At 43.3% G+C, this 24,582-nt stretch overlaps 1 protein-coding gene across 2 annotated transcripts; it reads right to left on the reverse strand.

Moving 5' to 3' along the window:
- Positions 1 to 1,996: 1,996 nt before the first annotated feature.
- LOC103171359 (NKG2-A/NKG2-B type II integral membrane protein-like) lies at positions 1,997 to 11,844 on the reverse strand. 2 transcript variants are annotated; one of them, XM_039914492.1, is made up of 7 exons: positions 11,696 to 11,844; positions 11,268 to 11,338; positions 8,844 to 8,936; positions 6,009 to 6,110; positions 5,773 to 5,835; positions 4,529 to 4,683; positions 1,997 to 2,142 (listed from the first exon to the last, which is right to left on the reverse strand). In XM_039914492.1, the coding sequence occupies exons 3-7, from the start codon at positions 8,932 to 8,934 to the stop codon at positions 2,128 to 2,130; spliced, it is 426 nt and encodes a 141-aa protein (XP_039770426.1). In that variant the 5' UTR covers positions 8,935 to 8,936; positions 11,268 to 11,338; positions 11,696 to 11,844; the 3' UTR covers positions 1,997 to 2,127. The 2 variants fall into 2 exon arrangements, with proteins under 2 accessions (XP_039770426.1, XP_028938252.1); XM_029082419.2 differs by lacking the exon at positions 1,997 to 2,142 and adding an exon at positions 2,311 to 2,636.
- Positions 11,845 to 24,582: the final 12,738 nt, after the last annotated feature.

The following is a 24,582-nucleotide window of genomic DNA, read 5'->3' on the forward strand; positions in this document are numbered from 1 at the left end:
CACTTGCTTATGTATCTTGCTCTCATCCATCCTTCTTATCTGTCCTCCCAGAAAAATTAGGTGGCTGTGAAAACCGGCTCATTGATCGGGAGGCAACTGCATTCCAGAACTTCACGGCTGGCTCGTTTTGTCTTCCTCATGATGGGGAGTATGGTTTCTAAGTGATCCTAGCAGAACTTCGAAAGAAGCTCCCGAGGTACATGCAGGTCACACAGTCAAATAGAACTGTGGATCCCACTTTTGGTGATGGGAGATGGAATCGTATTACATCTCTGTCCAGTTCTGTACTCTCTTGTGGGAAGGTGATTTTGGGGCAGGAGTTTGTTCTGAGAAAATCCCTGTCTTACAAGTGTTGAGAGGAAGTGTATCTTACATGTAGCTAAGCTGTCGGTCTATTTTTAACCACATGACTGGACATATTTTCAGTTTTATTTGTTTCCAAGCTAAAAGCTTATGCCCTTTCATTCATTCACTCAATCGTATTTATTGAGCGCTTACTATGTACAGAGCACTGTACTAAGAGCTTGGAATGTACAATTCAGCAACGGATAGAGACAATCCCTGCCCAACAACGGGCTCACAGTCTAAACGAGGGAGACAGGCAACAAAACAAAACAAAACCTCCCACTCTCATCTTCAGATTCAACTAAAAATGTTATCTTAAATTTAATCTATTTGTGTATCTCCCTTCTGTTTTCAAATCTTTTACGGGCACACTTTCTCTGTTGGTTCTAAATATTCCAAGCGATTGTTTTCATGGTTGTTCTTGAATATTGATATAGAGATGGCATTTCATCCATCATACCAAAGTTGGAATTCTCTTGAGCAGGGATTGCATCTACCTATTCCGTTGTATTGTTCTTTCCTTAATGCTTAGTACAGTGTTCTACACAGAGTAGATGCTCAGTTAATACCAGTGACTGATGGAAGCTGGAATTTGATTATTGCTCTGCCCAAGGTTCTGAATGTGTGCTCTTGTGGGAAAGTAGTCTAGGAAAGGTAGTTTCACCTGAGAAAAGCATAGAATTTGGACACATTAGTTGTCCTTTGTTCCTGGTTTTAATTTTCATCTGAATACAAGAATTCATACCCAAAGTGAAACAAAAAGTTATTTCATATTTTCGTTCCTTGGATACTGTATTCCAACTGTAAAAACTTTTTTTTATATTTTTGTTCCTTGGCTAAAATATTCCAACAGTAACATATTCCTCCCTCTCATTCTCAATTTCTTCAAAGCCCTTTAATACCTTAATCTGAGTATAGAATCTTAAATCAGGTCTTGATCATATTGTTGCTGAAAAACTGTATGAGATGTTTGAACTACCACACATTCAGAATTCAGTATTAACCAAAGCCAAATTCATCTAAGACGATCTTTTACTATCTAAATATATCAAAGACACAAAATGCATGAAAATGAACCCAGAGTGTGGTATAATTTAAAAGCAACATCAATACCAAAGTGTTTTTAATTGAGTGACACTTTTTTGTCTTCAATTATAATGAGTGTGTTGTATACGCTTTGGTTGTTAATTTTCCTGATACTAAGGCAACTATAACTTCACATGCATTTTCCTGAATGTCGGTCGCTGAGAGAAAGTTGTCAGTGAATGGTGGACTTCCCTAAAATTTAGGTAATTTGATTGGTAATGATAATAATGATAATAATAATAAGAGTATTTCTTAAGTGCTTACTATGTGCCAAGCACTGTTCTAAGTGCTGGAGTAGAGACAATCAGGCTGTCCCACATGGGGCTCACAGTCTTCATCCCCGTTTTATGATGAGTTAACTGAGGCACAGAGAAGTTAAATGACTTGCCCAGAGTCACACAGCTGACAAATGGCAGAGCCAGAATTAGAACCCATGGCCTCTAACTCCCAGGCCCATGCTCTTTCTGGTTGAGTCAGTTGTTCTTCAGACTGGAATAATCCAATTTAATTTATATTCAATCATAAAAATTATAAATAATTTTTTAAAAGTATATAATTTGGATTCTGCAGTTTTATTTCTCAGAGAAGGACTACATTGCCATCTGTTCACAAATATAAGTATTTGATGCATCACAGTGTTCATAAAAGACATAGAGTCCCATTCCAAAATAGGCACAGTTTCCTTTATGGGAAGGGTTAATCACTGTTAACCTAAAAGAGAGAAAGACACAGGTTTCAGTTACAGAGCAAAGTAATCATTTAGTAGCATTTTAAATATTAAAAGATCTTTCAATAAGAAACTTTTCAGTTTTGAAACATGAAGAATGACCTTTTTTTTCCACAAAGAAAGTAGGAAAAAAGTGAATGAGGAAGGGCTCACTTCGGATCATTTCTTGCCCTAGTATATGAGGGAAACTCAGGGAGACCATGGTGAATTTTCAAACACATGGACTTCCCTAGGTTTGGTCTGAAACTACTGGATTGTTCCCATCCACAATTTCCCCCCAGATGCCAATTTAGGAGTCTTCCCTTCTCCCTGATTCATTTGGGAGAGTGGTTCTAAGGCGGATTATGGAATTTACCCCAACGGTGCAGAGAAACTTATCCTGGGAGAGAGCAGAAGCGTCCTCCCACAGCAAGGGCCCTGCTGTGCCATTACGAGACAGTCCAATCCAATAGGATGCTTTCAGGTATTTCAGGAAACTCTGATTGGAACCATGCAGAAAAAAAATATTGAATAGAATTTCTTGCTCTGCTTCTGTTAGACTGTAAGTTCCTAGAGAGCAGGGACACAGAAGCAGCGTGGCTCAGTGGAAAGAGCCCGGGCTTGGGAGTCAGAGGTCATGGATCCGAATCCAGGCTCTGCCACTTGTCAGCTGTGTGACTGTGGGCAAGTCAGTTCTCTGGGCCTCAGTTCCCTCATCAGTAAAATGGGGATTAAAATTGTGAGCCCCACATGGGACAATCTGCTCACCTTGTATCCCCCAGCACTTAGAACAGTGCTTTGCACATAGTAAGCATTTAACAAATACCACCATTTATTTTATTTTATCTGCTTATTCTATTGTACTCTCACAAGTCCCTTTGCAGAAGTAGCCTAGGAAGGAGAGTTCGGTCAGAGAAAAGTGTGACATTTGGGGGCTACTGTGTCTTAATTTTTCCTGCCCCTTGGTTTTGATTTTGACCTACTCCACACACAGTAAGCATTCAATAAAGAGGATTGATTGATTGGTTGGTTGCTTTTTCATAGGAGCAATGTAGGAGCAAACTGTATCAAGAAGCAGCACGGCTTTGTGGAAAGAGCCCGGGCTTGGGAGTCAGAGGTCATGGGTTCTAATCCAAGCTCTGCCACTTGTCAGCTGTGTGACCTTGGGCAAGTCACTTCACTTCTCTGTGCCTCACTTACCTCATTTGGAAAACAGGGATGAAGACTGCGAGCCCTATGTGGGACAACCTAATTACCCTGTATCTACCCCAGCACTTAGAACAGTGCTTGGCCTCATAGTAAGGGTTTAGCAAATATCAACATTATTATTATTATTATTATATCAGGAGGATATAAAAATAAAGTTGGCATATAACTAATACTTATCAGCATCAGAAAGCTTTAAATAACCATCTAATCACTTTTGGTTGAGGCAGAGCTTGCCCTCCAGGTGCTTTCATCGCATGGTAGAAAACAACCAATACATGCATAAATTTAGCTGCCTAATACTGAATTGGTAGAAGAATCATTTAATTGGGTGGGACCTTTGGAAAGTCTGAGGTGAGGTGAGGTCAATGCCCAGTTCATTCTGAACCTAATCGCTTGTATCCATTTTTCTAATCAGAGTTGAGCCAGGATTTATGAGCAAATCATTGAAAGCATTCTCCTCTCCTCTGCCAGGGGTGAATACACTGTGGGCATTCTCCAGAACCCTAGAGTGCCACTGGGGTTGGGTAAGGAGCATTCTGTTCTCTGGATCAGTAGAAATGAGTCCCCTAGCTCTAGCCCTGGTTCCAGAGCTCTTACTGGCCAAATTGGACTCCTTCGCGTTAGTCTTCCCAGTATTCCCCTAATGTCAATCCATTACCGGCATTTGCTGAGCACCTACTGAGTGCAGAGCATAGATCTAAGTGCTTGGAGAGTACAACAGAAGTGAAGCGATTGTTCCCGGCCCTCAAGGAATTTGCAGTATAATAAGACAGAGAGACCAAAAAGATTTTGAAATACAGGGATTGGGAGAAGAACAAAGATGAAATAGGCTAAGTGTGAACATGACAGCGTTATAATACAGAGAGTATTCGCTTTCTTCACACTGCTTGTACTAGATGAAACTTGTTGAAGCCTCTCAGTTGCTGCAGAGAGGCCAGGTTTTGGAAAACTATCTGGATTGAAGTCGTCACGTGGATTACTTCTCGATGTTGATAAAGGGTGAGACGTCCACTCCCTCTTAATATCAGGGAAGGTCGTGGGGCTGGTCAGTCGAGAGTACTCTATACCTCAGTCCAAATAGACTAAAATTAAAAAATCCTGACTACTAATCTCATGCATGTTCCTTCAGGATGCACTACTTTTGAGAGTAAATATTAGACCGCAAAATATAAGTAAACACACTTCTAACTCTTCTCTGCTGTCTATCTTCAGGAGACTGGAATTCTTTTTCTTGCAGGCAGCTTGACTGTTTGGCCAAGGCTTGCTTTCTTTGGAAATATAATAGCAGCTCCCTCTACTCCAAATCCAGTTTTCTGAGCAAGTGCCATTATAACAATCTAGATAAAGAATAGAGGAAATAATTAATAATTAACAGTGTTTCATTTATATAGAACCAAAGCACTTACACTTCAACTAACTTTTTATTGTGTCAGAACAGCACTAGTCAGTACACATGAAGCACTAGAAGAATACCACTGATTGATTGATTCATAACAACCCTGAAAGATAGCTAGAGGTGGGGATGATTAGATTCTTGTTAAAGATGAATAAATTGAGAAAACGAGAGGTTATATTATTTGTCCCAGGATAACTCTTCGGGTCAATTTCAGGGCTAAAATCAAAGCCCAGGACTCCACTTCCGATCCCATGTTTTGGGTTTTTTTTTTTTCTGAGGAAAAGAGACAGGTAGAGAAATATTATTCCCATTTTACACATGGCTTGTGACTTGCATAGGATCCTACAGAAATTGTGGCAAAATTGGTACCAGAACTCAAACCTCCTACCTCCCAGACTAGTTTAATTGTATGCAGGGCATCAATGACTATAAATATAATTAATAATATCTGGTATAAAAGAATGATAAAATGGAAAGTTAATAAAAATACATAAAGAGAAATGTCACTCCTGTGCAGATAGGATGCCCCTAAAGTGATTTCCTAATTATGCATACATCTATAGCTGAAAAGATCCATAACCAACATCCCTTTCCCCATTATTTTCAATGTTCACCCATATTTGCGAAAATATATGCACTCACTGGAGCTTCTAAATGGACTTACAAAACATATCGAGAGAGCTACATCTGCTTTTACTCACCCCTCCTTCCTCCATAACCCGAATGAACTTCACTTTATTACCACGGAGACTTATAACCTTGCCTAGACTTGATTTATATTTGTTCTTCTGGTCCAACGCTCATTTCAAATAGTGTGGGGAAAGATTTTCTCAGTGACATTCATGATATTTTTCACCTTTACTTACACAAGGAGATTCAGGTGACTTCAGAGAAAGGCTGAAACAGAACTATGCCTGGCCGAATGATGAAGATTAGTTATGTGTGCTCAGATTTCCACTCTAATCTTCTTCACCCTTGCCTTATTTTGCTCCAGGATGAATATTTGAAGTGTCAGTTGACCTTCACCTACCTCTCTGGGATGTGGTGGTGTTTGGAAGTGCAGGAAGGCTTTGATGTCTTTGGTTGGAAGAGTCTATATAAATGATCAAGGGTATTATTGGTTATTATTGTTCCAATGATTAAAATGAGATCAATTCAAGGTGGTTAATCCACATCATCAATCCATGATTCTAAGGAAGAATTATTACTTCAGAAACACCGCTCTGGGCTAATCATTGTATTTTGTTTCATCGTGACATTACTTACGGTTTGTAATCAGGACAGTGATTACTACTATGGAGGCCATGAGTCCGAGGGACAAGATGGCCAGAGTTCCAGCAAATAACGGCCAGGGAAGAACTGAGCAATCTGGCAAATAGAGAAAAGGACCGAGTAAACAGAACAGAACTCACCTTCCCACCCAAATCCTGTCCTCCCCATGACTTTCCCAACACTTTAGGCAGCACCACCATCCTTCCCGTCTCACGAGCCCGTCACCTTGGCATTATCAACTCACCTCTCTCATTCAACTCACATATTCAGGGTCCCCAAATCCCGTTGATATGACCTTCACACCACAACTAAATTCTGCTCTTTCCTCTCCATCCAAACTGCTGCCCCATTAAGCTCTTGATTACTGCATCCTTGCTGACCTCCCTCCTTTTTATTTCTTTCAACTGCAGTCCAATACTGTACTCAGCTTTCCAGATCATTTTTCTACCAAACTGTTCAGGTCTTGTTTCTCCACTCCTCAAGAAATCTAGTACTTGCCCGTCTATCTCCTCAGCTTACAGAAACTCAGTACCATTGACCTGAAAGAATTCAATCCCCTTGCCCCTTCTTACCTTATCTTCCTGATTGCCTACTACAACCTAGCCTACATACTTCACTCCTCTAATGACAACCTACTCATCTATCTCACCCCCAACCTCTCACAAGCATCCTGCTTCTGGCCTGGAACTCCCTCACTTTTCAGATTGGGAAGACAGTTGCTTTTCTGACCTTTGAAACCTTATTAAAATTATATCTCCTGCAAGGTGCCTTCCCTGACTAAGCCTTCATTTCCTCTTCTTCTATCCCATGTCGCCCTAGACCTTGGATCTGCATCCTTTATTCACCCCTTCCTCAGCTTCACTGCACTTATGTAAACACCCTTAATTGTTTTATTTATATTGTCTGCCCCTCTAGACTGCTTGTTGTGAGCAGGGAACATCTCTACCAAACCTGCTCTATTTTACTCTTCCAAGTGCATAATTCAGTGCTTTGCAAATAGCAAGTGCTGTATAAAGATGATTGATTAAATAGGGGTGAGCATCAGAAGGAGCAGGTGGAATGGGAATTCAGGGACAGATTGGAGAAAATTTAGGACCCATAAACCGGTCAGTGAGTGGCCTTAGAGAAGGAAGATGATCTTTTCTGCTTAATTCAGAAATGGCAATCAACTCAACAGCACCAGTGACCCCCTACACAGGATGTTTCATCAACCTGGAACCAACCCTCAGCCTCTCCTGAGACACTATTGACCCCACTATGGAAGTACCTTAGTCAGCCAGTCAGTCAACTGTATTTATTGAGTACTTCCTCTGTGGAGAGCACTGTACTAAGCACTTGGGAGAGTACAATACAACAGTATAACAGATACCGTGCCTACCCACAACAAGCTTAAAGTCTATAGGGGGAGATAGGCATTAATATAAATAAATGGAATTACAGATATGCACGTAAGTGCTGTGTGGGACTGGAAAGGGAGATGAATGAAGGGAGCAAGTCAGGGTGATGTAGGAGGGAGGGGAAGAAAGGGAAAAGAGGGCTTAGTCAGAGAAGGTCTTTTGGAGGAGACGTGCCTTCAATAAGATAGTACAGGGATCTCTACCTCAAACACACCACGGGGTCAAAGGGGTTAGCCAGAGATCACCAACTGATTCACCCAGTGCTCCAGAATCATTTGGGGTGTTGTGGGAGGAAAATGACTTTCACTAGGAAGGGTGAAAAACACCACCTCCCACCTACTCCCTAAAATTGGAGCTGAGCTCTAGGTGGGGCCTGTGTGGAGAAAGCTTTTCATTTTAGAGTTTGCTGAACATAGGACTGTAGTCCTGACTCCTATCTCTGAAATCCAGCCAGGTTAATCTGCATTTGATAATGCATTCTGAATTTGCATAATTTGTGGGAGACAGAACTACATAAATTGGGAATCAGACACGCTTCTAGATTGACAACTTTAGGAGCTATAAATAGTTACTTGGAAGGCCTCTTCTTGACTACTGTGCATTTCAGTGACTCCATTTGTGTTATTAAGTTATGATTCTAGTCGTTCATTGTTTAGGATAGTCTTTCAACCATGCCTGATGGGACAGACAGAGATCCAATTTTATTTGAATCCTGGTTGGAATGTTACTAATTCCACAACTTCCCTTGATAACTTTAAATAGAGCATGGCTGGTCTTCATCCTGGTATTTGATGGTCCAGCAATCAAATTAAATCCAAAGAGGTGAAAACTCCCTTGGGTTCTAACACAAGACTATCCCTGATCCGACAATCTGCCAAAATGTATCTCTTTGGGCAGAAATCCATTCAGCTGTCACTTTTTAAAAGTGTGTCTTTGAAAAAGTGTGGCTTTTCAGAGATCCAGTGTGGTAAATTCTGTAGCAAAAGCGATCAAAAAATTCTAATAACAATAATGATAACTGTGGTACTTGTTAACCACTTACTCTGTACTAAGCACTGAGGTAGATACAAGTTGGACACAGTCCGTGTCCCAGATTGGGCTCACATTCTTAATCCCTACTCTTTACCGATGAAGTAACTGAGGCACAGAAAAGTTCAATGACTTGCCAAGGTGACTTGCCCAAGCAGATTAATAATGGAGCTGGGATTAGAACCCATGACCTTTTGACTCTCAGGCCCCTGCTATATCATGCTGGTTCAGATACGCAAATCAGAATTGCTACTCTTTCTACCAACCCCGCCTAAAACTCTGAGACCCCTGAGAGATCAGTGACATCATGAATGATTATTTTAATGTAATGTCAGTAATTAAGGAAAGGTTTGTCTCGGGCCTCCCAGCTTTGGAAGAAATTTACATTGGTAATATTCTATACCTTCTCTCTTCCCTTTTGCATGTCTTCTCTTCTGCTTCTGAAATGCGTTGGGAAATTTCATTTCTTCAGAGGCTATATTGTGTTCACTCATCTCTGAAAAGAACAGGTGAAAGGGAGAGGTCAGTCCTCAGAAGACTTTGGGGGAGGTGGAGGGAGAAGAATCTGGGCAAAACAGCATGAAGCATATGAACCATCACACTGCACTCGGCAAGGAGAGGAACATAAAAGAACATGGAAAGTCTTGTATCATGATAGAACACAAATTGAGAATCAGTCACAAAAATAGCTGTGAGCCTCAAATGGGACAAGGATTGTGTCTGATCTGATCCTCTTTATCTACCAATCAATCAATGGTATTTATTGAGGATCATCTGTGTGTAAAGCAATGGGAGAGTACAGTACAGTGAGTTGGTAGCCAGTTCTCTGTCCACAGTAAGTTTACAGTCTAGAGGTGAAGATTGTAATAAATGTGCCTAAGTGCTGTGGGGCTGAAGGTGGGGTGAATATCAAATGTCCAATGAGTAATAATAATAATAATGATGGTATTTGTTAAGGGCTGGGGGGGATACAAGGTAATCAGGTTGTCCCACGTGGGGATCCCCATCTTAATCCCTATTTTACCGATGAGGCCCAGAGAAGTTAAGTGACTTGCCCAGAGTCACACACTGACACGTGGTGGAGCCAGGAATAGAACCCATGACCTCTGGCTCCCAAGCCCGGGCTCTTTCCACTGAGCCATACGTGCCTAGATGACCTAGAAGGGAGAGGGAGTCAGGGAATGGGGGGCTTAATCAGGGAAAGCCTCTTGGAGATGTGGCCTTATTATTCATTCATTCATTCAATAGAATTTATTGAGCACTTACTATGTGCAGAGCACGTACTAAGCGCTTGGAATGAACAGGTTAGCAACAGATAGAGACAGACCCTGCCGTTTGATGGGCTTACAGTCTAATCGGGGGAGACAGGAAGACAAGAACAATGGCAATAAATAGAATCAAGGGGAAGAACATCTCATTAAAACAATAGTAAGTAAATAGAATCAGGGTGATGTACATCTCATTAAACAAAATAAATAGGGTGATGAAGATATATACAGTTGAGCGGACGAGTACAGTGCTGAGGGGAGGAGCAGAGGGAAAGTGGGGAGAAGAGGGTTTAGCTGTGGAGAGGTGAAGGGGGGGTAAAGGGAGCAGAAGGAAAAGGGGAGCTCAGTCTGGGAAGGCCTCTTGGAGGAGGTGAGTTTTAAGTAGGGTTTTGAAGAGGGGAAGATAATTAGTTTGGTGGAGGTGAGAAGGGAGGACATTCCAGGACTGCGGGAGGACGTGGCCCAGGGGTCGACGGCGGGATAGGTGAGACCGAGGGACAGTGAGGAGGTGGGTGGCAGAGGAGTCGAGCGTGTAGGGTGGGCAGTAGAAAGAGAGAAGGGAGGAGAGGTAGGAAGGGGCAAGGTGATGGAGAGCCTTCAAGCCTAGTATCTTTGCAGGTGGGGAGAGTGATGGTCTGGTGGAAATGGAGCAGGAGGAATCAGAGGAAGGAAGTGGGAAAGGGGTCAGCAGTGAAATAGATGAGATTTGGGCACAGTGAAGAAGCTGGAGTTAGAGGAGTGAAGTGTGAGGGCTGGGAGGGCTGGGAGGGCTGAAATGTGAGGGAGGAGATCAGCGTGGTAAGGGAAGAAGCGGTGAGCTGATTGGGAGGCTTAAAGTGGATGGTAAGGAGTTTCTGTTTGTTGCACAACGGGCTGGGCAACCACTTAGCACAGTGTACACTTGGCTTGACACCCAGTGAGTGCTTAATAATTACCAAAATAAATGAAATGAAACCACCCCAATCCTTTTTCTCTAATGTCCATTTATGTAGGAGGATGGGAGGCCATCTGGGAAGTTTGATGAACAAGAGAATTGACTAGGAAGAAAGAACCATCCAGTACATACAGAGATGAATTGGGATCCTTCAATCGTCTCCTGGATTAAATTAAAGACTCGATGACTAGATAATCTCCCCTTCTGAGTATATTTTAGCTTCCCTCATCGATAACCCCTGGAGCTACTGGGAGGATTTCTCTCCGTTCAATAGCCCCAAATGTTCTCAGAAATTCCTTTTCACTGTCATCATTGTCAGCATCATCAGGAGATGACAGTTAATAACCTAGAATGTGCTCTGCACTAGGTATTAGAGAAGTCTCTCTGGAACCTAGAACCCTTGATATCCCCCACCCCTCCTCCCCTAGGTGCCTCTAATTAAAGGGAAGACCCACCACAAACAAATTTGACTGCCGACAGCAAAACATTTTGGAGGCTAAGCACATACAAGAAACACTGAGGAAGAATCAATCCTGGACAGACTTTCCTCCCAACCCATATTACATTTTCTCAGCAAGTCAAATATTTTCTCATGGTTCAAAAGCATACATATAAGAGCCATTACCCGTCCACAGCAAACTTTCTTCTTGACTCTCTTTGTCAATAATGACCAGCTTCTGAGTCCATAAAGGCAAGCTAAGAGTGAAGGGTTAGACACATGGATTATCTCAGTTCTTGTGAGTGAAATTTGGGGCTTAAATTTAGTAGTTGACAATAAAAACTTTGCCTTGAAATGCAGATATTAAAAAAATAATAGTATGCAGGTTATCAGTGTGATAGATGCTTGGATGTTTACATGGGTCTTGTACCAAGAACAATTAAAATGAAACAATCCAATGACACCCAAATAATGTATCCTCTGGTATTTATCTGATCCATATATTTAACCCATGTGGAGGAAGATTGTCAGATAATCTAGCATCTATTTAGGGAGAAGTAATCTTCCTTATTTCCCATGATACAAGGGAAGAAAATTGTAAAATGGACAAATACCTGTGCCGAGAAGGGATTTTCCAGTGTCTCTCGCAGACGGGGTGGGTTCTGGAGACCAAAGGATGGATGAAAAGCCGAGGAAACCAACCAGCTCTTGTCCTCCAGGGAGAACTACTGAGAGGCACTGCGTGTCTGGCAGCTCAGTGACAATTGTTCAGAATGAGCTGAGGACGGAACATATCTTCACTGTACAAAGCTCACGATGGAACACACAGGAAGCCCTCTCACTGCCACTGGTTTGAGGTCTGCTATCCCTACTGCATTTGCTCAGGGCTGAAGCAAAGAGTTATCAATTGGTTTATCAGGCACAGGCCACCAAACATCTGTGTCTCATCCCTTAATGAATGCATATAGTCTCAATTTGGGGTTTTCAAAAATCTCTTACGCGGGCCTGGAACCTCAATACCTTGGAATTTTTGGTTGGATAGAGATACCTATTTCACATTATCTTTAACACTGTTACTATTTAAAAGACCTCTTATTTGGGCAGACATTAATCAGGGACAAATTCTGCTCCAAGATGAGGGCTTACAGTATGCAGAGGACTGGATTGAGCATTTAAGAGAATTCACTAGAGTAAGTAGAGATGATACCTCAAAGAAACTTACAAATTAGGGACAAAAGAGTTAGCAAACTGACGTGAGACCTGGATAATCTCTTAGCTCTGTACTCTGTGCACAACCAAGTCTCCGAAAATCATATAATGTAGCCTGGACGGCCTCTCTGAGCCATAAATGCTCAGTGTGGATATGCTCTGTGGCACTAGCTATCATTGGAGGAGCTGGGAGACCCCTGGAGATGATGAATAGCAAAGTGAGCACCCAAGGAGGTCACAGAATATAGGAGAAGGGAAGGACAGTTTTTGAGACCACACAGACGTTCAACGTGAAATTGTAATTCAGCATTGTAAATTGTGACTGCAGAACATGCTGCTAGGGAACTATGGCTCAGAAATCTGACTTTATTCCATTCCAGAAGAGGAAACTATAAAGAGCCGGGTAGAGAGGATGGTTTCTTCCAGCAGTTAGCAGAGATGACTTCCTTCCATAAACCTTCTATGCATCTATGAGATGACAGAGGAAAGTCCAGTTATGTGTGCTCAGGCATCATTAATGCAACATGGGATTCCCTCACGTTTATCATTCGATGTTATTTATTCTGCACCGATTGCATTGGTAGTCAGTCAGTTAATGGGGACAGATTCATTCGGTGCCCTACAATATCAGCCTCATCAATCACTCGGGTATTTATGGAGTGATTACTGTGCAGAGTACTGTACTAAGTGTTTGGCAGAATGCAATGCAATCTCTGCCCACAAGGAGCATACAGTCTAGAGGGGACCCTTTGTTCTGGAAGAATGCTGCTCAGCTGACTTTCATGAAAATAGTCATTATGCACTTTCAAGAAACGATTATGTCTTCGGTTTATCCCTAAATCGCAGCTGTCTCTTAGGAAATGAACTCTGGAACGTCCAACAAGATAAGGCTTTACAAAATTGTTCAGTCAAATTCTTCCTAGGATTCACTTTCTACAGGCCAAGGATTGGCCTGTTTAATCTGTGGCATTGGGGGGATACCTGATAAGGAGAAAGAAAATACCAGATAACACAAATGTACATTTTTAGCCAAAACTCCCTAAAGTCTGGCCCTAAATGGTGGTTACAACTTTGAATTCAATCACACATCTTGGAATTAAATGCAGTAGGGTTGGGATCAGAGCAGATACTTATTTTAGAACGAATGGGGAATGGAGCAGGCATGGCCTGTGAAAGGAGGGAGATAACTGATCAGTTGGCCGAAGTGATCTTTCAGGCACCCTAAGGAAACTATAGGAGGATGAGGGATATGATAGTGCCAAGAGATGAACTACAAAGAATAGAGAGAAGAATGTAGGCTTCTGCCATCAATGAAGGATTATTATTATTGTAATCATAATTATTATTAGCATTTATTAAGCTCTTATGATGTTCCCGAGCACTGTACTGAGTATTAGGGTTGCTAAAATTCAATTAATAATAATAAGAATGGCATTTGTTATATGCTTACTATGTGCCAAGCACTGTTCATTCATTCATTCAGTAGTATTTATTGAGCGCTTACTATGTGCAAAGCACTGTACTAAGTGCTTGGAATGTACAAATCGGCAACAGATAGATACAGTCCCTGCCCATTGATGGGCTTACAGTCTAATCAGGGGAGACAGACAATAAATAAATAAAATCAATAGCAATAAGTAACATCTAGGGGATGTACATCTCATTAAAGCAATAGCAATAAATAGAATCAAGGTGAAGTACATCTCATTAACAAAATGATTAGGGTAATAAAAATATATATAAATGAGTAGATGAGCACAGTGCTGAGGGGAGGGGAAGGGAGAGGGGGGAGGAGCAGAGGGAAAGGCGGGGAAAAAGGGGCTTAGCTGAGGGGTGGTGAACAGGGTGGGGGTGGTAGAGAGGCAGCAGAGGGAAAAGGGGAAGCTCAGTCTGGGAAGGTCTTTTGGAGGAGGTGAGCTCTCAGTAGGGCTTTGAAGAGGGGAAGATAATTAGTTTGGCAGAGGTGAGGAGGGAGGGCATTCCAGGACAGTGGGAGGACGTGGCCCAGGGGTCGACGGCAGGATAGGTGAGAACGGGAGATGGTGAGGAGGTGGGCGGCAGAGGAGCAGAGCATGCAGAGTGGGCATAGAAAGAGAGAAGGGAGAAGAGGTAGGAGGGGGCAAGGTGATGGAGAGCCTTGTAGCCTAGAGTGAGAAGTTTTGTTTCGTGCGGAGGTTGATAGGCAACCACTGGAGGTTTTTAAGAAGGGGAGTGACATGCCCAGAGCGTTTCTGCAGGAGGATGAGCCAGGCAGCGATTGAAGAATAGACTGGAGCGGGGAGAGAGAGGAGGAAGGGAGATCAGAGAGAAGGCTGACACAGTAACCTAGCCGGGATATTATGAGAGCCTGTACCAGTAAGATAGCCGTTTGGGTGGAGAAGAAAGGGCAGATCTTGGCGATATTATAATGGTGAGACCGGCAGGTCTTGGTGATGGATTGGATGTGTGGGGTGAACGAGAGAGTCAAGTCAAAGATGACACCCGAGCCTGCGGGCCTGAGAGACAGGAAGAATGGTCGTACCATCCACGGTGATAGGGAAGTTAGGACGAGGACAGGGCTTGGGAGGGAAGATAAGGAGCTCAGTTTTGGACATGTTGAGTTTTAGGCTGTGGGCAGACATCCAGGTAGAGGCGTCCTGGAGGCAGGAGGAGATACGAGCCTGAAGGGAGGGGGAAAGGACAGGGAAGATGGGGATACAAGGAAATCCGGTTGTCCCACATGGGGCTCACAGTCTTAATCCCCGTTTTACAGAGGAGGTAACTGAGGCACAGAGAAGTTAAATGACTTGCCCAAAGTCACACAGCTGACAAGTGGCAGAGCCAGGATTAGAACCAGTGACCTCTGATTCCCAAGCCCATGCTCTTTCCACTGAGCCATGCTGTTTCTCAATTAGATCAGACACAATTCCTGTTCCACATGAGACTCACACTCAAAGGGAATGGGAAAATAGGGATTTAATCCCCCTTTTACAGATGAGAAAACTGAGGCACAGAAAAGCTAAATGACTTGCCCAAAGTCATATAGCTGGCTAGTAGCAGAGGTCGTGTTAGAACCCAAGTCTTCCAGCTGGTGTTAGATCCCATGCTGCTTCTATGTACCTGGAGATAAACTGTCCAAGAAGCAGCGTGGCTCTGTGGAAAGAGCCTGGGCTTGGAAATCAGAGGTCACGGGTTTGAATCCCTGCTCCTCTGCTTGTCAGCTGTGTGACTGTGGGCAAGTCACTTAATTTCTCTGTGCCTCAGTTACCTCATCTGTAAAATGGGGATTAGGACTATGAGCCTCACTTGGGACAACCTGATTACCCTGTACCACAACCTGATTACCCTGTATCTAACCCAGTACTTAGAACAGTACTCTGCACATAGTAAGCACTAAACAAATACCATAAAAAAGTAGATATTTGGTGGGTTTGAGGTAGGCTGGGAGGAGGAAGGGGGAGGGTTGTTTTGAAAAGATACAAAGATTTTTGGTCTTTTTCTCTGGTATAGACTGAACTTGGAAGAGTAAACTCTGCGGGTCACCCAAATAAAGTTATTTTCTCAAAAGGCCACCTCAGCTCATCACTCCCACACCTCCATAAACAGTTCCCTTTGGGTTTTTCAGTGAGTGCCCTGAAGGCCAAGGGCCATATCGCATTCCCCTCTTTAGTTTTCCCCAAAGCTTAGTCCAGTACTCTGTACCCCATCAACATTTATTGAGCACTTACGGTGTGCAAACCACCAGACTAATCACTTGGGAATATGCAATACAAGAGAGTTGAAACACTCTACAGATCCTATGATTATAATAGCGATACTAGAGGATCCAGCAGGTGCTTAAGACTAGTATTACTACTACAGTTGGTAGGAAGCAGCAGATAGCTGGTCGACCTGCCGTGCGGCCATCCGAAATGGCATGACGCTCCTGAATCTGCAGCTCTGGGAAGACGGAGGCAACAAGAAGGAGTAACAGAAACAGATTCAGCGATGTGAAACAGGGTGCTCTCCACCTGAAAACCATGTGGAAAAGATGGTCAGTCACACTAGTCTTACCACTTTAGCTCCATGAACTGATTCACATCTCACCAACACCAGCAAATATATGAACCAGAAAGACAGCTGATTTGTTACATTTCCATATACATATGTATATCAATCAGTGACACGTACCGAGTGCTGACTGAGTGTTCTCAGTACTCTGTACTAAGTGCTTATTGTGCCTTCCTAACCGAGACCCACAATATCCAGCTGATGGATAACTGAGCAATCTGAGCTTCTCCCCTCAACCAGCCGCCTTGTGCAGCCTTTGGGAGCTGCTGGATGGTGGAAACAGGTTGCGAGGAAGAGACCTCCAGCCTGGAAAAGGCCAAAATGCTACTAATCTATCAGTGAGGCCTGCAGGCTTGGAGTTTCTAGTCCAAGCACTGTTGGGTGAGACCTCTGGTCTCATTCCCAATCCTAAATTTGTGTTATCTTTGCCCCATTCTAGTGTTCACTCAAGAGGTTAACTCCTGATGACAATTTTTTTATGAAAATGCTCCATGTCCTTTTAGTAATTGCAATTAGAAAAGAAGCCAATGCATTCAGGACACATCATGAGATTTACTTTTGTTCTAATCCCAGCTCTGTGTGGGCAGGAGATGTGCCTGTTTATTGTTGTACTGAACTCTCCTAAGCGCTTAGTACAGTTCTCGGCATATAGTAAGTCCTCGGTGAATAGGATTGAATGAATTTTGTGATCTGTCACTTAATTTGACTGTGTTTCACTTTCCTGTTCATTCAAAACCTCTTTTCTGCCCTCCCCTTAGACCCTGAGCCTGATGGAGAACAGGGACTCTGTCTGATCTGATTATCTTGAATCTGGCCTGGTCCAGATCTTGGCAGATAGCAGATGTTTAACAAATGTCATCATTATGATTATCGTTGAGTCTGCGATAGCTTGAGGTTCATCCTGGGACCAGGCCAGAGCAGGATCTCTTTACCAGAAAAGGTAAGACATTTTTGCCTGCATTTGCCTCACGAATAGATTATTCAACTAGAAAACCTTTCGCCCATTCACCGTTTCTTCATTTCATTGTCTCCTACTGAATTTTAAGATCACAAAGATCTGTTGAAGTTGCTGGAGGTCTATTTAGATCCTTTCAGCAACTTCTCTCCAGGAAAAGAACACTTGGTATGAAAGAGCATGAGTCTGGGTAATAATGTTGGTATTTCTTAAGCACTTACTATGTGCAGAGCACTGTTCTAAGCACTGGGGTAGATACAGGGTAATCATATTGTCCCACATGAGGCTTACAGTCTTAATCCCCATTTTACAGATGAGGTAACTGAGACACAGAGAAGTTAAGTGGCTTGCCCACAGTCATACAGCTGACAAGTGGCAGAGCCGAGATTCATACCCATGGCCTCTGACTCCCAAACCCGGGCTCTTTCCACTGAGCCACGCTGCTTCCCAATTTAGAGACACCTGGGTTCTCATCCCTGCTCTGCCACTTGCTTGCTGTGTGACCTTAGGCAAGTCATTTAACTTCTCTGTACCTCTGTTACCTTTCATGAGGATGGAAAAACTGTTCTCGTTACTATTTATACTGGGCGCTCCACGTTAATCTTGTATCAACCCCAGTGTTTAGTATATAATAATAATAATGTTGGTATTTGTTAAGCACTTACTATGGGCAGAGCACTGTTCAAAGCGCTGGGGTAGATACAGGGTCATCAGGTTGTCCCACATGAGGCTCATATTCTACATTCTCATTTGACAGATGAGGTAACTGAGGCCCAGAGAAACGAAGTTACTTGCTCACAGTCACCCAGCTGACAAGTGACGGATCCAGAATTCGAACCCATGACCTTTGACTCCCAAGCCCGGGCTCCTTACACTGAGCCATGCTGCACATAGTAAGCACTTAACAAACACCACAAGTATTATTAGCAATTGTTAGGTGAGTCCACTTCCCAGAGGACTTCGGTTAATTCTTCAGTGCATACTGTGGGCAAGCACTGTGCTGAGGGAAATATAAAATAATCCCTTCAGTCACAGTCTTTATTCAACCATCTTACTGGAGGAAGACACATACATAAAATGGTAAAAACAAACTGTAAACACAAAAGCCAATTAACAATTAAACAATCCAATCAAGAGCACCAAAAAGTGACTAAACTTTGTTGTGGAAAGCAGGAATCAGCCTTCTCACAAGTCCAGGCTGCTTCATCACAGAAGTGGTCCTATTCTAATGCTTTCGGAAGAACAGCTTTCTTAGGCATGTAAGCAACTTCACAAACGATGCCAAAAAGGTAGGTGAAGGAAGGATTTTTTGGGCCCCATACAATCATTTCTGAGCTGCTGAACAATAAGTAGCATATCTGGCCATTGTTATTTCTTTTGTTGGGGTCTGGGCTCACAGGCACACCCACTGTTTCCAGCCACAGAGCAATAGTTTCTGTAGCTCAGTTTCCTGCTCAGACTGAGGTGTTAAACCCTAGATGTTATTCTCGTGAACTATATGCTCGTTAACCAAGAAAGGAACAATTTACTGAAGCAGAAACTCTTTTGCAAATATTAGGGGTTATATTCCCTCCCTTTTTAGCCTGAGATCATGTCCTTTGCACCGAGGGCTGAGGGAGATTCATTCAATTGTATTTATCGAGCACTGACTATGTGCCAAGCACTGTAGTAAGCGTTGAGAGAATACAAAACAACCACAAACAGAAGCATTCCCTGCCCACGGTTAGCTCAGAGTCTAGAGGGGGAGACGATGACTGAACTCTAGGACGCACCCAAAAGAAAACATGTAAGGGACAAGAAACTAATAGGAATCCAGGGACTGGAGGTATTTAGGATTATTGCACTGGGGAACGAGTGCTCCCTGAAGTTGTGGACAACATTTTCTCCAGATCTTAAAACCTGACACTCCTCACTCTGATTTTCCAATACCCCACCATCCCTGTGATCTAAGTCCAAGGACTCAAATGAAGAAGCAGCATGGCCTAGAGGAAAAATCATGGGCCTTGGAGTCAGAAGACCTGGGTTCTAATCCTGGGTATGCCACTTGCCAGCAGCGTGACCTTGGGCAAGTCATTTAACCTCTCTGTGCCTCAGTTCCTTCAACTATCAAATGAGTATTTACCACCTATTCTTCCTCCTATTTCAAGCATGAGCCCCTGTGGGACAGGGACTGTTCTCAGCTTGATTAACTTTTTATCTACCCTAGCACATGGAAAGGTGCTTGACAACTCGTAAACAGCTAACAAATATCATAAAAATATTTACAAATGGAAGAGTCCCACCCATTTGGGCTTTGCTCCCAGATTCTGGGGTGAGAGGGGATTTTGCAAAGAAGAAATGACCAACCAAAGGTGTGCCCCTTTGCTCTGAGCTCTGTGGGAGTGGACAACAAAGTTACAGTGAGCATTCTGAATCTAAAGTCTTCCTGTTTGGTTTTAGTGTGAGCAGCTTCAAGCTCTTGTTGCTTTTCAGATTTTCTCTGTAGCTGGGGACAAACAATCTACCTTGCCTCCTAAACACAAGGAAAGTTCATCAGAGGACTCTGACAGATAATTTGGTAAGAAAAGAATGATTAGTAGAAGATGGGGAGTTGGATGGATATTTGCTCAACAACAGACTTCATGCTGGCAGCCTAACAGATACAGAAATTCAAAGTGTAGTGGTGACACGGCTGCTGTGGAAGTAACCAAATTTGGCCAGAGACTTTTGCTGGTGACCTTGAGTAGCCACAGCAGATTTTAATAATTAGAATTCTCCAAGTAGCAGCAACAGCACAAAGTAACCAAGTTCCATATCCTCAGGACCCTTGTCAGAGCCTGAATCTGAACTTGAGTCTTTCCTTTCCTGCCTTTTCTTTAATAATTGCTGCCCAACTGTTGAGTGATTCAATTTACGATGGATACAATTTTGGAAATCAAGAGGGATTTAATAACAAAGCTGGCAGGCCGTGACAGAAAAAGAAAAAAAAGGAAAAAATGTAGAGTGTGGCTAGCCATTATTGCAGCCTTTTAATGATATTTATTATGTGCTTACTCTGTGCCAAGTACTGAACAAATCAATTAATAGTATTTATCAATCAGGGCAATTTATTAAACGCTTACTGTGTACAGAGCACAGTACTAAACACTTGGGAGATCACAAACAACAGAATTGGAAGACATGTTTCTTGCCCACAATGAGCTTGTAGTTTAGAGGGTCTATGGGGACATACAAGATAAGCAGGCTAGAGACATGGAGCTCACGCTCTAAGTAGGAGGGAGTAGAATTTAATCCCATTTTTCAGATGAGGAAATTGAGGCACAGAGAAGTTAAGTGACTTGCTCAAGGTCACACAGCAGACAAGCGGCAGTGCTGGGATTAGAACCCAGGTCCTCCGACTCCCAGGTCTGTGCTGTTTCCACTAAGCCATGCTGCTGACTGTGGTTTGGTTGGGAACTCTTAGGCCTCACCCAGCTACAGGAACACTCAAAATCCACTGAAAAGAAAACTCTTGGACGATTGGTTCTACCTCGCGTATAAAAACGTCATGTATTTCTGAGTTTTCATTCCCAGGACAGGACAAGTTCCAGAAGTCTTCCTCCAGGTAGCCCACATGGTTCATCTCCAAATCTCTGAGCTTCAAAAGTGACAATTGAGCACCCCAAAAACAATGAGGTCCCTGAGGTTTCAGTCCATCCAGCCACGCTCCCACACACTTCTAACAAGCTGGTGCTGAGAGATCAGAGAGGGTTTGGTCAGTCTTTTCTATCCCTTTATATTCTAAAATAGCATGACCACTGAGTCAGCCCGGGACTTCCTTGTACTTAAGCACAAAGTACCTTGATGGAAATATAACTGACTTTTAATATTAATGAGCACAAAGTAGTGATGTTTCCTGATCCTTGTAACAAGGAAATGGAATTAAAACTTCCTAGCCCCAGCTCAAACAGTTACAATATAACCAATATGTTTTATTGCATCTAATTTTATATATTTCCAGTCCGGGGCTCTCCCTGGGCATTCCACATCTGAAGCATCATTGGAATGTCCCATAACATAGACTGACATCAACTTTCATATCTAGCTCCCGAAAAAGAATTGGACTTGTTTATTTTAAAGTTATTTTTTTTTGTGGCTTCTGTTAAGCACTTACTATGTGCCAGGCACTGTATTAAGCACAAGTGAATCAGGTTGGACAAAGTCCCTGTCCCACACAGGCTCACAGTCTTAATCCCCACTTGGCAGATGAGGTAACTGAAGCCCGGAGAAGTTAAGTGATTTGCCCAAGGTCACACAGCAGGCAAGTGGAGGAGCTGGAATTTGAACCCATGACCTCTGACTCCCAAGCCCATGCTCTTTCCACTGAGCCATGCTGCTTCATCCAAACTGCTGCCAAGTTAGTATAATCACTCATCCTATCCCACCTAGATGACTGCATCAACCTCCTTGCTCACCTCCCAACCTCTTATCTCTCCCCACTCCACTCCATACTTCACCTGGATCATCTTTCCATAAAAAACATTCAGGACACATCACCCCCCTCCTTAAAAATTCCCAGTGGTTGCTTATCCACTTCCATAGCAGACAAAAACTCCTCACTATTGGCCTTAAATTAGTCCATCATCTTGCCCCTCTTATGTCACCTAGTTTCTCTCCTGCAACCCAGCACATGTACTTTGCCCCTGTAGCCTCCATCTTGCCTGTTTTGCCACAGACCCCTGGCTCACATCCTGCCTCTGGCCTGGAACGCTCTCCCTCCTCAAATCCAACAGACTCTCCTCCCCTTCAAAACCTTATAGAAGGCACATCTCCTCCAAGAGGCCTTCCCAGACTAAGCCCCGATTTTCCTCATCTCCCACTCCCTTCTGCGTCAATCTGACCTCGTCGCTTTGCTCTGTCTCCCACCACCCACCAGCCCCATAGCACTTAAGGATGTATCTGACATTTTATTCATTTGTATTGACGTATGTCTCCCCTCCTCTAACCTGTGAGCTCATGTGGCGAGGGAAGGTCCCTGTTTATTGTTGTAAAGTACTCTCCCAACCTCTTAGTTCAGTGCTCTGCACACAGTTAATAAATATAATTGAATGAATCAGTGAATGAAAGGAGAGTAGCAGGGTGAGGTAGGAAGGAGCAGCGTGACTGAGTGCTTTAAAGCTAATGGTGAGGAGTTTCTACTTGATGTGGCTGTGAATGAGTAACCAATAGAGGTTCTTGAGGAATGGGGAAACTTGGCCAGTACATTTTTGTAGAAAATATCTGGGCAGCAGAGTGAACTATGGACTGTAATAATAATAATAATTTAGTATTTGTTAAGCGCTTACTATGTGCCCAGCACTGTTCTACGTGCAGGGTAGATACAAGGTAATCAGGCTGTCCCACTTGGGGCTCACAGTTTTAATTCCCATTTTTCAGATGAGGTAGCTGAGGCACAAAGAAGATAAGTGATTTGCCCAAAGTCACAGAGCTGACAAGCGGCGGAGTCGCGATTTGAACCCATGACCTCTGACTCCCAAGCCCGGGCTCTTTCCACTGAGCCAGCCAGGAGGCTGGTTCAGTATTCAAAGTGAGATAGAACAAGTGCTTGGATTAATGTGATATAAGTTTGGATGGAGAGGAATGGGTGGATTTTAGTGATGTTGTGAGGTTGAACCAGTGGGATTTAGCAATGGTTTGAATATCTGGTTGAATGAGAGAGAGGAGTCAAGGATAAAACCAAGTCTCAACAGGCAGACTGGCAGATAAGTCTACCAATCTGATCTCGTCTGAGAGAACCCAGCAGAGGACACAGCCCATGAGCCTCCCACCAAGAAATTTTTTCAGCTGGTGGAATTTGGTCAAAGAAGGCCCTCTCCAAGGACCAATAATTTCTTTGTTCCTATGTACATTAGCTGACAAAGATTACTCACGTACCTGCGATGATAAATAGATGCAACCTCTTGAACCTGTGGTTGAAAATGCCATGTGTATGTGTGTGTGTATATATATCAGGTGTGTGGGTGTGTATATGTGTTTATATATATAAGCACACACATGCACCAATACCTGATATACACTCACACACATATATATATGTGTGTGTATATAGATATCTATATTCCTCCTGGTAGTTTGACCTCGTGTGTTCACATACCTTTATGCAGATTTGAGGATTCAAATAAAGTCAATTGAGTCTTTCCATGTGACCTAATGCCACGGTGATGAAAGGTCTCTCCATCTTAGGGGTGTTCAATAGATTGCTTAAAGTTAACGATAGCATCAGTGTGTGAATTTCCTGTGTGGTTCTATTTGTAACATTATTGAACTCCATTACTGCGTTCCATACTCGCTCTTCTCACTCAGTACACGGCACTTGGCCGAGGCCATCAGTCGGCATCTCTCTCCATGACCGTCTCTTCATTCATTCATTCATTCATTCATTCAGTAGTATTTATTGAGCGCTTTCTATGTGCAGAGCACTGCACTAAGTGCTTGGAATGAACAAGTCGGCAACAGATAGAGACAGTCCCTGCCGTTTGATGGGCTTACAGTCTAATCGGGGGAGACAGGCAGACAAGAACAATGGTAATAAATAGTCAAGGGGAAGAACATTTTATAAAAACAATGGCAACTAAATAGAATCAGGGTGGTGTACATCTCATTAAACAAAATAAACAAAATAAATAGAGTGGTAAACATATATACAGTCGAGCGGACGAGTAGGGGTGCTGAGGGGGTGGGATGGGAGAGGGGGAGGAGGAGAAGGAAGGGGGGAGAAGAGGGTTTAGCTGCAGAGAGGTGAACGGGGGGTAGACGGAGCAGAGGGAAAAAGGGGGGAGCTCAGTCTGGGAAGGCCTCTTGGAGGAGATGAGTTTTAAGTAGGGATTTGAAGAGGGGAAGATAGATTATCGGAGGTGAGGAGGGAGGGCATTCCAGGACTGCGGGAGGATGTGGCCCAGGGGTTGACAGTGGGATAGGCAAGATCAAGGGATGGTGAGGAGGTGGGCGACAGAGGAGCGGAGTGTGCGGGGTGGGCAGTAGAAAGAGAGAAGGGAGGAGAGGTATGAAGGGGCAAGGTGATGGAGAGCCTTGAAGCCTAGAGTGAGTTTTTGTAATAATTATAATGTTGGTATTTGTTAAGCGCTTACTATGTGCAGAGCACTGTTCTAAGCGCTGGGGTAAACACAGGGGAATCAGGTTGTCCCACGTGGGGCTCACAGTCTTCATCCCCATTTTACAGATGAGGGAACTGAGGCACAGAGAAGTTAAGTGACTTGCCCACAGTCACACAGCCGACAAGTGGCAGAGCTGGGATTCGAACTCATGAACCCTGACTCCAAAGCCCGTGCT

This window comes from Ornithorhynchus anatinus, chromosome 17 (assembly GCF_004115215.2).
Source record: "Ornithorhynchus anatinus isolate Pmale09 chromosome 17, mOrnAna1.pri.v4, whole genome shotgun sequence".
Lineage (NCBI taxonomy): Eukaryota > Metazoa > Chordata > Mammalia > Monotremata > Ornithorhynchidae > Ornithorhynchus > Ornithorhynchus anatinus.

Excerpts from the sequence above, each read along its gene's own strand:
- LOC103171359 (XM_029082419.2), bottom strand. The coding sequence starts at position 8,934 with ATGAGTGAACACAATATAGCCTCTGAAGAAATGAAATTTCCCAACGCA. Across the intron at positions 5,836-6,008 it reads CACTGTCCTGATTACAAACC|ACTCTTCCAACCAAAGACAT; the intron begins GTAAGTAATGTC and ends TCATTTATATAG. Across the intron at positions 2,637-4,528 it reads ACAGCAGAGAAGAGTTAGAA|AGTTTCCTGAAATACCTGAA; the intron begins GTGTGTTTACTT and ends GGTTCCAATCAG.